The sequence below is a fragment of the Argentina silus genome (genome assembly GCF_951799395.1).
Source record: "Argentina silus genome assembly, chromosome: 18".
NCBI lineage: Eukaryota > Metazoa > Chordata > Actinopteri > Argentiniformes > Argentinidae > Argentina > Argentina silus.
This window is the reverse complement of record NC_139672.1, coordinates 15,639,057-15,655,248: the sequence shown is the minus strand read 5'-3', so window position 1 is coordinate 15,655,248 and position 16,192 is coordinate 15,639,057. Positions and strand designations below refer to the sequence as shown.

General features: G+C 47.1%; 1 protein-coding gene across 1 annotated transcript in view; it reads left to right on the top strand.

Annotated features, from left to right (window-relative positions):
* Window positions 1-16,192, top strand: part of tnr (tenascin R (restrictin, janusin)) — a gene marked incomplete at both ends in the record, with an annotated part of 45,990 nt that overhangs the window by 29,662 nt on the left and 136 nt on the right. Inside the window, 8 exons of the mRNA XM_083689613.1 lie at window positions 1,280-1,399; window positions 3,070-3,213; window positions 6,263-6,393; window positions 8,716-8,848; window positions 9,502-9,653; window positions 10,082-10,178; window positions 13,469-13,630; window positions 14,736-14,899. Coding sequence (XP_083545739.1) covers window positions 1,280-1,399; window positions 3,070-3,213; window positions 6,263-6,393; window positions 8,716-8,848; window positions 9,502-9,653; window positions 10,082-10,178; window positions 13,469-13,630; window positions 14,736-14,899 — 1,103 coding nt within the window. The remainder of the gene's footprint in view (window positions 1-1,279; window positions 1,400-3,069; window positions 3,214-6,262; window positions 6,394-8,715; window positions 8,849-9,501; window positions 9,654-10,081; window positions 10,179-13,468; window positions 13,631-14,735; window positions 14,900-16,192) is intronic.

The following is a 16,192-nucleotide window of genomic DNA, read 5'->3' as shown; positions in this document are numbered from 1 at the left end:
GTGAATCAGCTGATTCTGTAGCTTTCTGTGGCTTTGGTTTTGTTTTGATAGCTTGCCCAAGGCGAACTCAGTCTCTTGTTGTGAATACTATACTGATAGTGTTCAGTTGATAGTGGAGACCAGCATAATTGTCACACTGGTTTGAGCCATCGTGTTAGGCTGCTGTGGCCCACAACGTCCAACCTATCATAACCAGGCAGAGAAAACCATGATTAGATCATTACTGTGTTTACATGCTCTGGGTTTGATTAAGTAGGCCTCTAATCTAATTGAATTGGAAGCTTTGATTGGATTCAATTAAATCTTGTTCTTTTTGTAATTAAAGCAATACCTAGACTAGTAATGACTGTAATCTAGGTCTTCTATTTGGCGTTAGAGGGATTATTAACCATGGTGATATTCTATATCCTAGCCACTTAGCCTGCTAGCTGAGGGCACCGCTTTCCTAACGGTCCGCGCCAGGACCTCTGGACCGAAACCGTTTCTTATTTATTCTCAGGACATTTTCCCTGCCAAGCCGGGGAAAAACAAATCGGAGGAAGATGGAGGTTGAAGCGTTGACGTTAAAAGTGCAATTAGATGTGTACTCTCCTTCTGTCTACAGGCCCGTTTGACTGCATAATTTCGCTTTGATGTCAGTTACAGTGGCAGAAAGTGTGATCTCACTGGCGCGGAGCGTCGTTGTGAATTAGCTTCACTCCGCAGCGGCAGTACTGTACGGCGGTTTCACTCCCTGCCGTTTCTGTAATCGTGCGGTACAGTAGGACGAAGGAGGGCAGGATGTGAGGAAGCCATTTTGGCTTCGTGTCGACGCCCGTCATCTTCAGCACGTCCTGCGGCTAGTGTTGTACGTGCTGCATGGGTATGAACCAGGGGAGGCTGGTGGAGGTAGAAATCGGAGGACGGGGCTCATTGTGATGCACGGGATGGAATCGTATCGAATCAAAAACCCCTCCGATTTCTACCTCCGCCAGACTCCACTGGTATGAACTGCTGTATACATTAACAGTAGACCCCTTTTAACCAAGTCTTCCTTGTGAAATAGGACCTTCAGAACTCAATGAAAGGGAGAGATCTGAAGACCGAAAAAAACCAACTTTATAATGTAAAGAAAAATACATAAGAAGACTAAATCCATAATTCTCTTTAAGTCACAGCCATGGATATTTTTAGAGAGAGAGTTATTAAATGAGTGATACAGTCATGCTGGGTTAGTTTTTGATGCCTGCAACACATTCTGACTGGATGTATTGTTTGCATGTGTGTGTCTGTGCCACAGCTATGGACATGCCGATGGAGCTGACAGCCCTGAACATCACTCCCCAGGGCGCCCTGCTACACTGGAGTCCTCCCCTCGCCAGCGTGGACAACTACGTACTCACGCTCACTCACAACCAGGGTAAGTGAGAGGAGTAGGATGGCGTTCAATCAATCGATCAATCGATCAATCAATCAATCATTCAGTTCATTAGACTTTCGTTGTGTAGCACTTCATAAAAACTCTAACAAAGGGAGAATATTACAAAATGAACATTTTGGGGCGTGGGGGGGTGGGGGGGGGGGTCAAAGTCAGAGACAAGACCAGGAGAGAGCAGGGCAGGGCAGGACAGGAGAGGACAGGAGAGGACAGGAGAGGACAGGAGGGGACAGGAGGGTACAGGAGAGGACAGGAGAGGACAGGAGAGGACAGGACTGGACAGGAGGGGACAGGACCGGACAGGAGAGGACAGGAGAGGACAGGAGAGGACAGGAGGTGACAGGAGGGGACAGGAGAGGACAGGAGAGGACAGGAGGTGACAGGAGAGGACAGGAGAGGACAGGAGAGGACAGGAGGGGACAGGAGAGGACAGAAGAGGACAGGACCGGACAGGAGAGGACAGGACTGGACAGGAGAGGACAGGAGGTGACAGAAGAGGACAGGAGAGGACAGGAGAGGACAGGAGGGGACAGGAGAGGACAGGAGAGGACAGGAGAGGACAGGAGGGGAAAGGAGAGGACAGGAGAGGACAGGAGGGGAAAGGAGAGGACAGGAGAGGACAGAAGAGGACAGGAGAGGACAGAAGAGGACAGGAGGGGACAGGAGAGGACAGGAGAGGACAGGAGAGGACAGGACCGGACAGCTATTTGGAAGCCAGTGCAGACAGCAGTCAGCCAGCTAGTCGATGCAGCTTTCATCAATATCACCACAAATTATAGCTCCACAGCTAACCTCTTGCCAATTCGCTATTGACTGGTTGCTGCCTTCATTAAGTGTCCTCTCTAATTCAATCACTGTCAAATCCAGGGGGGAAGAAATAAAACGTAGCACACACTTTTTGTTAATCTGTTATTTTTCCCCATTGACTTCAGCACAGAGCTAGTTGTTATTGACGATATAAGAGCAATTAATTATAAAAGGCCAGTTTATCGAGATTCGTTTGGAAAAGTTTGTTGTCCATGCAAAACAAATGACAAATCATTTAATGTTTGGATTCAGATTGATTTATGAAACATGCGATTGGACATGACCCGTGTTTATAGGGATTTGCAATTTACCCAAGCTGGCGGTGAACTGACATATCCATGGGAACCATTATAAATCAAGTTGTTAGAAATGCGGTTGTATGCAGTCATATGTGACAGATTGGTTACAAGCTGGTTCATAAACCTATTGTATTGTTGTACGTGATCTTTGGGAGGTTGAGAGCAGAGCAGAAAATACTTCCTGTCACCAGCGTTATAGACACAGTTCTATCTGTGGTTGCCTCATTAGCTGATGTGAGAAAGCACAGATGTTGTAACTACTATCATATGCAGGCGCGCCAGGGGAGGCTGGTGGAGGTTGACATTGGAGGACGAGGACGGGCTCATTGTAAAGCATGGAATGGAACAAGGAGCGGTATCAAACACGTCTTTGATACCGTTCCTCATTCCGTTCCATGCGTTACAATGAGCCCGTCCTCCGATGTCAACCTCCACCAGCCTCCCCCTGACACACACACACACGTCCTCTCCTAAGTAGCCAGAATGATCTACCGCATCTCTCTTCTGTTATGTTCCCCCCCCCCCCCCCCCCCCCCCCTCTCTCAGTGACGGCTGACACCTTCCTGGTGGAGGGCAGCAAGCAGGAGCACCAGCTGAGTAAACTGCTGCCCAGCACCACCTACTCCCTGGCCCTCTACGCCACCAAGGGACCGCTCACCAGCGGCACCGTCATCGCCAACTTCGCTACACGTACGTACTGAACACCTACTGCAACGGATGGATGGATGGATGGACTGGATGGAGGGAGGGAGGGAGGGAGGGAGGGAGGGAGGGATGGATGGATGGATGGATGGATGGATGGAATGTAGGAAGGGATGGATGGAGGAATGGATGGATGGAGGAATGGAGGAATGGATGGATGGATGGATGGATGGATGGATGGATGGAGGAAGGGATGAATGGATGAGGGATGGATGGATGGATGGATGGATGCATATATGGATAGTTGGATGGATGGATAGACCAATTCCGCTAAGCAGCAAATGAAGAAGCCGGTGAAGGCTGCTAGATTTGATCATTTACAGAGCACCCTCTCACACAGGTCATCACAGGTGTGTTTCATTCACATCAGAAACCAAGGTCATGTCTTTGCAGTGGTTGTGATCGCTGGCAGTGACTCTCACACATACAGCTAATGACCTCAGGAGAGCAGTGAGCTCATACCTGCACCATACGCAGGCTGGGGGAGGATCATGGCATAGCAACTAGAACAGAGTGTATGTGTGTGTGTGTGTGTGTGCGTGTGCGTGTGCGTGTGCGTGTGTGTGTGCGTGTGTGTGTACCATCTCTATAGGCTGGGGGAGGGAAAGTGTTCTAGTTTAGCAGGAGCAGAGGAGTTGTGCTCTCAACTTTATTTTTGGTGTTTCGAAACAAAAGCCCTCTGTCAGCAGCACGGCATTAACGTACCCTTGGGAGCGGAGCAACCGCGTTACCCAGACTGCACTGCAGTGGAGCTGCATGAACATAACATTTCCTTCCCCTTTGCAGTCAAAAGTTACAAATTCTGAGGTAAAGCTCGATACAGTTGACTAGCTAAGCCCTATGCTTAATCGACCACTGCCCATAACAAACTTTAATTAAAACTTAAATCTAAAGACATCGTTTTTTTTGGTCCAAATTAATTTGTATAGAAGTGTTCCAGTCCATTGACTGCCTCACCTCAGTGGCCACCTCCCTCTCGATTGTGACACGTAATCGCAGCACGGGGAACTAGTTTGCTCAACTTCAGTGGCCGGTTTTTTTCGGTTCCTAATTTGAGTTCACCTAATTTAATTTTCTCCCGATGGTTATGCTCGGCAGGGTTTTCTCTGGCTCTAACAAGGAGTGTCTGGCGTCCCGCGTCAATGTTCATTTTATCAAGTAATTAGTCGACTCACTCTCGCCGGGACTTGACCAGTCGGTTGTGAGAGGGATGTAATGACGTTGTGGGACAATAATGGTATTTTTTTGGGGGGGGATAATGGCAGCGATTATTATGATAATTTCTTTTTGGGGATTTGACCATCAGTGAGTCAGAGAGGCATCGCTGCGGGAAGGTTTTGTTAATAGCAAATGATTAGGACATTATTCAACTACTTAGGTACAGCACTGTCTGTTCCACTTGCAGCGTCGCATTGATTTAGTTTCAAAGCGACATGACATTAGAATAGATTTTTTTAATTTATTTTTTAAAAACAATAACCACTGGAGCACAGAGTTCTGTGCATAGAATTTCAGACCTGACAATGCCGCTGAGTTCATGTGCGTTTACGCGGGTTTCGAACCCAGGTCACAAACATGGAAGACCCAAGGCGTCTACCATTAGGCCAAGAGGACATCCTCAAGGTCTCAGGGCGAACACTTGAGTTTACATGTGTGTCTCAGGGCAGGGCTACCTCATCATCACAAGAGCGTGATTCCAAACCACCTCCGCTACATTTACCTGCCTCAACTAGAAGGTCCAGTACACCTCCAGACAGAGAAGTGTGGGCATTGTGAGGTCATCTTAGAGCGCCTGGCGGAGGTCCAGTACAGTACACCTCCAGACAGAGAAGTGTGGGCATTGTGAGGTCATCTTAGAGCGCCTGGCGGAGGTCCAGTACAGAAGCCTTTTCTCAGTTGTTAGAAACACGCCTCCTCGCGCCCTCTCCCCCGTCTCCTCCACTCGAGTTGTCCTCTAAGAAACACGTTGGAGACGAGAACATCCGAGGGGAGGACCTTCTCCTCCTGTGCGTCTTCAGTCGGACGCGGAGGAGGTGGAGGACGAAGAGGAGTCATGTTCCTAACCAACTGAGAAAAGGCAGAACTGAGACAGACCACGGTAGAAGTGTGGGCATTGTGATGTCATCTCAGAGCGCCTGGCGGAGGCACCGCAACCCCCCCCGCCCCGTCTCCGACGGCACGCAAATGCGGCATCAGTGTCCGTCACCACGACAGAATGAAAGACTGAGAATGAGATAAGTAACCTCTCCTCAGCCTCTCCAGTCATGTCCAGGGGCCTGGCAGTCTGTCAGATAAGCAGTGGAAGCGGCAGGCAGGTCATTGTGTGTGGACAGACAGACTGACAGACAGCTTCTCCCGTCAGTCTGGACGGTGGAGGGGTTGTCATTGCGCAGGCTGTGAGATCCTCCAGTGCTGCGGGTTATCAGTGCAGGTACAAGCTGTTAATTAACCAACTGTCAAAGGTCTCTCAGAACGAACATGCTACCTGAACACAACAGGCAGGGAAGAGGAGATGGGAGTGATAGAGAAAGAGAGAGGTAGAGAGAGAGAGAGAGGGAGAGAGGGGAGAGGGAGGGAGAGAGAGAGAGGGGAGAGAGAGAGAGAGAGAGAGAGAGGGAGGGAGGGAGGGGAGAGAGAGAGAGGGGAGAGGGAGGGAGAGAGAGAGGGGGGCAGGGAAAGAGAGAGAGAGAGAGGGAGGGGAGAGGGAGAGAGGGGGGGGTAGAGAGAGAGGGGGGGGTAGAGAGAGAGAGAGAGGGAGGGGAGAAGGAAGAGAGAAAGAGAGAAATAGTACCTTTATTTCAGCCATCTCGATGTTAGAGCATTGAGGCTTGGGTGAAACGTTATGTTGAAAAGGTTGTTTGAAGTGGCTCGTTGTTTTCTTTTGGATTTTATCTGTCAACAATCTTCCCTCAGATTGAATGAGTCCATGCTTATGGGTACAGGACAATTAAGTCAATCAATTTACAGTCGTGATCTTAGGATGATCAGTGAATCAATCAATCAATCAATAACATGACATGTGATTGGTCCCCTGTAGCCATGGACGCGCCCCAGAACCTGACGGCGACGGAGGTCAACCACCGCAGCGCCCTCATCACCTGGGAACTGCCCCTCGCTGACATCGACAACTACATGCTCACCTACAAATCATCTGACGGCAGCAGAAAGGTAGCGTGAACACGGTGTGGGCGGCGGCTGGTTGCCAACAGCAACAAGAGTCAACAACACTCTCCGATTGTGTTCAAATGAACACTGGGCTCAGATTCACACCGTGGGCATACTGTGTGATCTTGCTGAAGGTGCTCGCACAAGCGATGCCATTTTTAACGTGCGCTTATCAACAGCAACAACAGCGAGAGTCAACGATCAAAAACCCACCAATCAGAGGGTTCACACTGGAGTCTGGACCCATGTTTACACACTGGGCATCAGGGGAGGCTGGCGGAGGTAGAAGTCGGAGGACGGGCTCATTGTAATGCATACCATTGCTCCTTCTGTTCCAAGCATTACAATGAGCCCGTCCTCCGATTTCTACCTCCACCAGCCTCTCCTGTTGGGCATAGCCTACTTGATCCGCCTGATTACTTGATAGATACAATGAGCAATAACATGGCTTCTACATGCTGTATGTCATGTTTTTTTTTTTTCATGAAAACATGTTACAGGTACTCACTGTGATCTACCAACCAGAAGACCTCTTAATAGGACCAGACCAATCCCAATACGCTATTCCACAGTGGAATGCCCAGGCCTGCCAATCCAGAGCCGTTTAGTTTCCTTAATATGCCTGGCAGAACATTTTTCATTTTAATTAAATTCTTTGATGTAGCTGAGTAATATTAATAAAGGAGATTAATAAGGCTATTCGGATGCAATACGCCTGGTAATGACTCAGCCATGACAATTTCCCCTGATATTCCCAAGCAGATATCTCTCTCAGCTAATTACATCATAAGACACAGGACCCCTAGACTGTCCTCAATGTCTATGTAGCTTTGTTTTATCAATTTAATCTATTAGAGAAGTACGTCTCAATTTCTCTCTCTCTCTCTCTCTCTCTCTCTCTCTTTTGCACACTCACACATGCACGCACACACACACGCGCACACACGCACACACACACACACACCGTGTAATTGACCTTGGGTTGTTTGCTGCCTGTGTTTGCCCAGTGGGTGTCAGTCATGCACAGAGGATGTGAGACGTGGTTGTTGTTGAGGAGGAGCAGGACATTGTTTCACCCTGCGTTAGGTTCCCCCCGTCCTCCTCCAGTTCCCCCCGTCCTCCTCCAGTTCCCCCCGTCCTCCTCCAGTTGCTCCCAGTGCTCCCAGTGCTCACCACGCTCTCTGATGCTGTGGTTCTTTCCGTAGAACCGTAAGCCAGAGTAATCGGTGCCCAACTTGTGAATTATGAAAGCAAACACCAAAGTCATATCATCGACTCATTAGTAACTACGACAGTCACTGTAATTCCATGCATGGCACTCATGTAATTTTTGATGATGTACAAAAACATGTAGTATGTGGCCCAGGGGAGGCTGGTGGAGGTAGGAATCGGAGGTCGGGCTCATTGTCATGCATGGAATGGAATGAGGAATGGTATCAAACACGTGTTAGATAGCGTTCCTCATTTAATTTGATGTAGCTTGGCAGTAGAGTGGCTACATACTGTTTTGTACATTGTCAACAACAACATTGTCATTAGGAGTGTCTGTCATTGTAACCATTAAATCCTTATTTTAACAACTTACACATATTTTAACAACTAGACATACAGTGTCAGGTTCTACTGCGACCGGAACATCACTCAAAAACTGCTTTTAATACATAATTCATAATACATCAACATATTGCCTTTCAAATGTGTGACTTTTCCCCCAAAAAACCTTGAATATTTCATTCAGTTCCTCCATATTTCATGGGCCTCTGAGCCAACCTCAGACGCTGCTGCTGTGCCCAAAGTTCACTGAGACTCACTGAGAATCTCCTTTATTTCATCAACGTCAGGAAAAGAGATCTTCGAGATAGATACAAAACAAGAAAAAAGAAAATGGATGCCAGCAGTGCGCAGCAGAAGATAAAACTCGATAAAAGTGGATTTTGTCAAAAACACGGAAAGGGAATTGAGCCATCATGAGTTTTCGACCAAAATAGAAGCTCTTGTTTCTTCTGGCAGCTCCTCTGCTCGAGCGTCTGATAAGGTTGACTCCCTCCACTGCAGTATCTGACGTTTTTAGTGCTGCAGTTTTATTGCCAAGGAAAAACACAGCAGGGCAGAATGGTACAGGGGACTAGAAAGGCTCATCTGAGCGCCGAATGACCAATCAAAACAGTTGAATGGCTCTCTTGGATACATAGATGCTTAGATACTTCATAAGAAATCATTAAAAAAGCATATTTGAATCCGTTTGTTGGTCTCTGTGTGTGTGTGTGTGTGTGTGTGTGTGTGTGTGTGTGTGTGTGTGTGTGTGTGTGTGTGTGTGTGTCGTAGGAGCTGATCCTGGATGCTGAAGACACATGGATCAGACTGGAGGGCCTGGCAGAGACTACAGAGTACACAGTCAGACTACAGGCAGCCAGGGGGCTGGAGACCAGCGCTGTCGTCTCCACCGCCTTTACAACAGGTACACACACTCAGACTAGAGTATACACTCAGACTACACACTCACACACTCAGACTAGAGAGTATACACTCAGACTACAGGCAGCCAGGGGGCTGGAGACCAGCACTGTCATCTCCACAGCCCTTACAACAGGTACCCAGTCAGACTAGAGTATACACTCAGACTACACACTCACATGCTCGGACTACACGCTCACACACTTGGACTACAGAGTGTACACTCAGACTGCAGGTCCAGAGCCAGCCTTTATAACAGTGATGTTGTATTCATATGCATGTCCACGCCCGGTCCTGCAGGCGTGCAGGAGCTGTGTGCTTCATTTGCCTCGCTTGATGTAACCTATAGCAACTGGTGGAGAGGGTTCGCATAGTTCAGATGATTCTATTGGTTCGTTGCATCTGCCAAGCTTAATCAGGTGCACCGAAAGTATCACCAGTATCCAAGCCTCCTATCTCTCCACGGGCTACGACTCACCTCACCTCCTCTCTTCCTCCTCTCCTCCCCTTTTCCTCCTGTCCTTTCCTCCCCTCCTCTCTTCCTTCTCTCCTCTCCTCTCTTCCTCCCCTCCTCTCTCTACTCACCGCCTCTCTTCCTCCCCTTCCTCTCTTCTTCCCCACCACCTCTCCTCCCGTCCCCTCCCCTCCCCTCCCCAGGGAACCGTCTTTTTGCGACGCCCCAGAACTGTGCCCAGCATCTCCTGAATGGGGAGTCTCTCAGCGGCATCTACACCATCTACATCAACAGAGACCCCAGCCAGGGGGTCCAGGTCTACTGTGACATGACCACCGACGAGGGCGGCTGGATCGTAAGTGTCTCGTCACATGGACGGTACTGTCGATAAAGTTATTTCAAATTCAACTCAGATAACGTCAAATATTTCTGTGAGGGGATTTTGTGTAAGTGGAGCGTACTGTAAGACATAGGATGTGCTATTACTTTCGATAAGGAGGCAGAGGACAGAGGACGCGGTGCCAGTGGAGGCTGGTGGAGGTAGAAATCGGAGGACGGGGCTCGTTGTCATGCACGGAACGGAATGAGGAATGGTATCAAACACGCGTGTACTCCAATGTACTCCACCTTACACGTGTGTTTGACACCATTCCTCATTCCGTTCCATGCATGACAATGAGCACCGTCCTCCGATTTCTACCTCCACCAGCCTCCCCTGAGGGGTGTTATAAGGGGTGTTATAACAGAGTGTTATATCTTCTCGTGTGTCTGATTGTGTTCTAGGTGTTTCAACGCCGCCAGAACGGTCTGACGGACTTCTCCAGGAAGTGGAGTGACTACAGGGTTGGCTTCGGAAACCTGGAGGATGAGTTCTGGCTAGGTACAGTCATGGATTGTTTGTCTGAACCAAACCTGGAGGATGAGTTCTGGCTAGGGACAGTAATGGATTGTTTGTCTCAACCTAACCTGGAGGATGAGTTCTGGCTAGGGACAGTAATGGATTGTTTGTCTCAACCTAACCTGGAGGATGAGTTCTGGCTAGGGACAGTAATGGATTGTTTGTCTGAACCAAACCAAGCCGGCTTGGTGGAGGTATTCCTGGCAGTCCTGCAGAATGTGTGGTATTAAGCTTGTACATGATTTAAAGCCCACATGGGAAGAGCTGCCTCGTGTTGACGTTGCCCTCTCCGCCTCTCCTTATCTTATCATGCCGGCTGCAGGGCCGGCGGTTGACATCCTCCTCCACTGTGTAGGTTCCGGGCGCGGCTCAATAGTCTCATGAAGTTTCCTCTCCTTGTCTCCTCCTGTCCTCCATCTGCACTGATCTGATATGAAACTGGACAGGTGAAAGCGAGATCTGCGTCCGCCATCTTGTTTTCAACCTGCCCTGTTTTGTTAGATCCGTGCAGATGAGGGAGAGGAGACAAGGAAAAGAGGCTACTTTAGGTTATTGAGATGCAGTCTAGACTATTGAAATGCTGTCTTGACTATTGAAATGCTGCCTAGACTATTGAAATGCTGCCTAGACTATTGCAATGCTGATTAGACTATTGAAATGCACTCTAGACTATTGAAATGCTGTCTAGACTATTGAAATGCTGCCTAGACTATTGAAATGCTGCCTAGACTATTTGAGATGCACCCTAGACTATTTGAGATGCAGCCTAGACTATTGAGATGCTGCCTAGACTATTTGAGATGCACCCTAGACTATTTGAGATGCACCCTAGACTATTGAGACGCAGCCTAGACTATTGAGACGCAGCCTAGACTATTGAGATGCAGCCTAAGCCTTCTCATCCTTCATCACTTCACTTCACAAAGCCCTCTGATTTATTAATAGATTCACTCAGCTCTCATTTCTCGCTGAGAAGGCAGGGTAATTGTTTTTTCGGCAATTCTCCGATTTTGATATACAAAACAATAGGCTTCTTCCTTTGATGCACCATGAGTGTTATTGCAAATCTCATTATCTAGGCCATAATTATATTCATTAGAAAATCTGGAAAAGAACAAAGCTTCTTCATGGACCAGTTTTCGTTTCATTGTTTCTCAATTGATAAAATATATTGCATGAATATTTCATAGCGCAGATGCTTACCTTGAGAAATAGTCCTGGAACTTTTTAATTTGAAAAATTACAATGGCATCGGAATGTTCTATGACACTGCACTTTTGACAGAATATCCTACACTATTTAACATAGTAAAATAAAATAAAAAGTAGTGAATAGAATTTCCTTACCAACTGTACCATGTTCAACCACTGTCAATCTGCCCCAGTGTACTGGTCAGTGAGCCTGACCTAAAGGCTAAAAGCACTTTCACTATTTCATATGACCTGTCTGCTCTCCTGGACACACACACACACACACACACACACACACACACACACACACACACCCACACACACACACACACACACACACACACACACACACACACAGCAAGCCTAGCGTACTCTACCCTAGACCCATCTGCCAGACCCATCCTCTGTCCTCAGTCCTTAGAAACAAGATGTCACCTCGGCAAACTCATCCTGTGTTCCTGTCCCATAGACGTAGACACACACAGCCTAGCTGTCCACATTAGAGAGACTCAACCTGCCACCACCACTGGCCTGGGAGCAGTTCAGCAGCTGGCCTGGCACCCGTTCAATGTTCTGGTCATGTCCCATTGGTGGGACTGACAGTGAGCCGGTGCTGATGTGACCACCCAGGGAGATCTAATACAGTAGGCTGCAGTGCATGCACACACACACACATGCACGTGCACACACACACGGACACACACGGACACACACACACACACACACACACACGGACACACACACACGCACGCACACACACGCACACTCTCTGTGGATAGAGAAGATATCCTGTAATGACCACATGCGATCATCCAGTTGGGATCACGTTGGATTCAGAACAAGTTAAATAAAGTTAAATAAAGGTTGCATTAAAAAAACAAAAAAAACAAACACAGGTTACAGTAACACCAACAGAGTACCTCACCTTCCCCACACATGGCATACAGACTAGGGGTATTAATATACAGAGAGCTATTTTAAGACCCGGATGACATTATACATACCATTTGGTTAATTACAGTTTCCCCCCGTATGGAGGGATGAGCTATCCTCAGGGACACTTAACATTACGCTGCCTCGCACTGAACCGATGGTAATTAAGCGATGCTGCTATCAGGAGCAGTCTGAAAACAGAACCGCTTTTTATTACGGGCCCCAGATGGATCAATTAATCTGACTCATTGACCCGGCCCTGGCCAAATGTATTGTCATTTTGATGATGTAATATAAACTAAATTGATAGGTGGTCGGGTCGATAACACGACCGCCATCTCTCTTTTTAATTAGCCCCCGTCGCTCCGGCCAGCGCGCGGGGGGGGGGGGGGGGGGGGGGGGGAGGCTGGTAATAAACTGATAGGACACTGTACTGTTGGAGACACAATGAGAATAAGTAACACAGCCTCCTCCGAAATGCGGTTTTTTTAATCCTGGCAATTCCACAATCAGGAGAGAATGCGAGAACGCCACGTTATCAAATTAATAGCCGGTGATCCGACATTCGGTGCCACAAATTGGAAGTCAGTGGATGTTTAACAAATCTTATTACGGCAATTGCTTTCTCCCCCTTGCCACAGGCGGCCTTGTATTGTGTTACCAGTTGTATCTCCTGCTGACATATTGGAGTCCGGTTTCCCCTCGGTTCATCACAGCTTATCGCAGCTCTAAATAGGCCTTAAAAAATATATTTTAAAAAAAAAATAGATATGCTATCTCCTATCCCAGTGCATCTACAACATCATATGATTCTGTTGCTTGAGGTTAAACAGGAAGCAGCTTTGCCAAGTGGGAGAGTTTGTTATCTTGGCAAAGAAAGCTAGTTTCTTATCTCTGCGTAGTCGTTATCATCACAGCCGGGCTAAGTCGGCGGGCCGGGCCAGCTGGACCAAAGACGGTTGACTGGAGAGATACAGAGACGCTTTCCACCGCTTCCTCTTATCTGCCCATGTCATTTCCTGTGCACATCACCGACTTCAATAGGTCACCGCGAGCGGCAGCCAGGTGGTAATGAAGGACAGCCATTGGATCATTTGAAAAACATGTCACGCTGTTAAATGACCTCCTCCGTCCTCCGTCCTCCGTCAGGTCTGGACAACATTCAGAAGATAGCCGCTCAGGGCCGCTATGAGCTGAGGATCGACATGAAAGACGGCCCCGAGTCAGTCTACGCCAACTACGACAAGTTTGCCATCGGAGACGCCAGGAACCTCTACAAGCTGAGAATAGGAGAGTACAACGGAACTGCTGGTGAGAATTCATTCATTAATTCCATTAATTAGTTAGTTAGTTAATTAATTACAACTAGAAAATTCCATGAGCATAATGTGTGTCATGTTCAGAATGTTTATTCTCTTTTAATGCGTTGATATTTGATATACAGTACCAGTCAAAAGTTTGGACACACCTTGCCAAGAGCGTGCAAAGCTGTCATCAAAGCAAAAGGTGGCTACTTTGAAGAATCTAAAATATAAAGCATATTCTGGTTTGTTTAACACTTTTTTGTTTACTACATAATTCCATATGTGTTCCTTCATAGTTTTGATGTCTTCAATATTAATCTACAATGTAGAAAAAAAAAAAAAAAAAAAAAAAAATAAAAAACCATTGAATGAGAAGGTGTGTCCAAACTTTTGACTGGTACTGGTACACTAAGAGGCACTTTAACATCTGAGTACGGGGTAGGGAGTACGGGGTAGGGAGTACGGGGTAGGGAGCGTTGAGGTTTTAAACGTGTCTAAGCACGATAAGTTTAAAACCTCAATGCTCCCTACCCCGTACTCAGATGTTAAGAATTGTCTATTGTGTATTCTAATTCTTGTGTATTATGATGTAATATGTAATAGATGTGTGTGTGGTCTATTGTGCACTAGGTGTAGACTTGATGTATTGTGATGATGGATGGATGCTAGCACTAAAATTCCTCTAACCTTCGTTGGCATGGCAATAAAGTATTCAGTCTTGAACCTTGACCTCTGACAGTCCAATCCTGCCACAGCACTGAACCATGCAGCGTAAGACCTTTCCTCCATCTCCCAAACACATGATATCAGCCATTCAGCTGACGCTTTCAACTAAAAACGACTTACATTGCAGTGAGTGCATATATTTCAGAATATATACGGTCCCAGCGGGAATCAAACCCACAACCTAAGCGTCGTTAGCGCCGTGCTCTACCAGCTGAGCCACAGAGGACCACGTGCATTACATCTTTACACTGCTTCTCCTCCTCATCATTCTGCATCAGCATCATCCAGTCTACCAGTGTGCTAGCCTAGCCTAGCCTAGCCTAGCCCGTGTCATATGCTCGGTTAACTGTGTCCATAATTCACCCCCCACCCCCTTCCCCCTTCAGGTGATTCGTTGAGCTACCACCAGGGCCGGCCTTTCTCCACCAAGGACAAGGACAATGACATCGCCGTGACCAACTGTGCCCTGTCGTACAAGGGAGCCTGGTGGTACAAGAACTGCCACCGCGCCAACCTCAACGGCAAATATGGAGAGTCCAGACACAGTCAGGTGAGTGGAGCGTTAGCTAGTGGGGCGCTAGCTAGCCGCCGTGGGAATGAATAGCTGTGCTAAGCTAGCCGCCATGGGAATGAATAGCTGCTTCAGTTAACCACTATTATGAGGTTTAGGCCTGTAATTATGTACAGTATACTGCATAATACAGTATTTATATACTAAAAGACTGGGGCTGTAGTTATATACATTTACATTTACATTTATGGCATTTAGCAGGTGCCTTTATCCAAAGCGACTGACAACAAATACATTTGTTTAAGTAAGTGAATCATCTATCCATCAGTCATCATAAGATAAAGTAATCAATGCTCAGACCAGAGGCCATAGGCAGTCACAATAACATACAATACACAGCATAATACAGTATTTATACACATATTCCTGTGTGGTAACAGAGTGGTGACCTTGTGAGCCGGGGGAAAAGACAGCTGTCTGCTCTTACTGCTACTATGACTGAGATTGAAGGGAAAGTTCACTCTAAATCAAGGCCGGTTTTCTTTCACGCCTCTCTGTGTGATGTTTGGCAGGAAGTGTGGGCCTTGTGAAGAGCTTTGATGGGGCAACAACTAAAGGCTTGCGACATCACATCAACTCAGAAGTTCTCCTGTGTCTTAAACCCTTTGATGACATCAAATGAAACCAGACAGACAGACAGACAGACAGACCGGACAGATCGGTCACAGAGACCAGACAAAGCCGACAGAACAGAGAGACAGACAGACATGAAAAGAGGAACAATCTTACAGTGTACAGCACTGTAGAGAAAACCTGCGTCGAAATAGTAGTTGAAATGATGTCGGTTTGCACTTTCGGGACTATTCCATTGTTGTTGTCATTGCACCAGGCAAACTCAATCAAGCGTAGATACAGTGCCAGTCAAAAGTTTGGACACACCTTCTCATTCAATGTTTTTTTTTATTTTTTTTTTATTTTTTTTATTATTTTCTACATTGTAGATTAGTATTGAAGACATCAAAACTATGAAGGAACACATATGGAATTATGTAGTAAACAAAAAAGTGTTAAACATACCAGAATATGTTTCATATTTTAGATTCTTCAAAGTAGCCACCTTTTGCTTTGATGACAGCTTTGCACACTCTTGGCAAGGTGTGTCCAAACTTCTGACTGGTGCTGTACGTATTGTACAGCACCTGTTGAACCTGTTGAACCCCGGTCTGCTGTTCAGCACCTCTGTTTCTAACCAGCATGCCTCCTCTTGATCTCTCAGGGTATCAACTGGTACCACTGGAAGGGCCATGAGTTCTGTTTCTAACCAGCATGCCT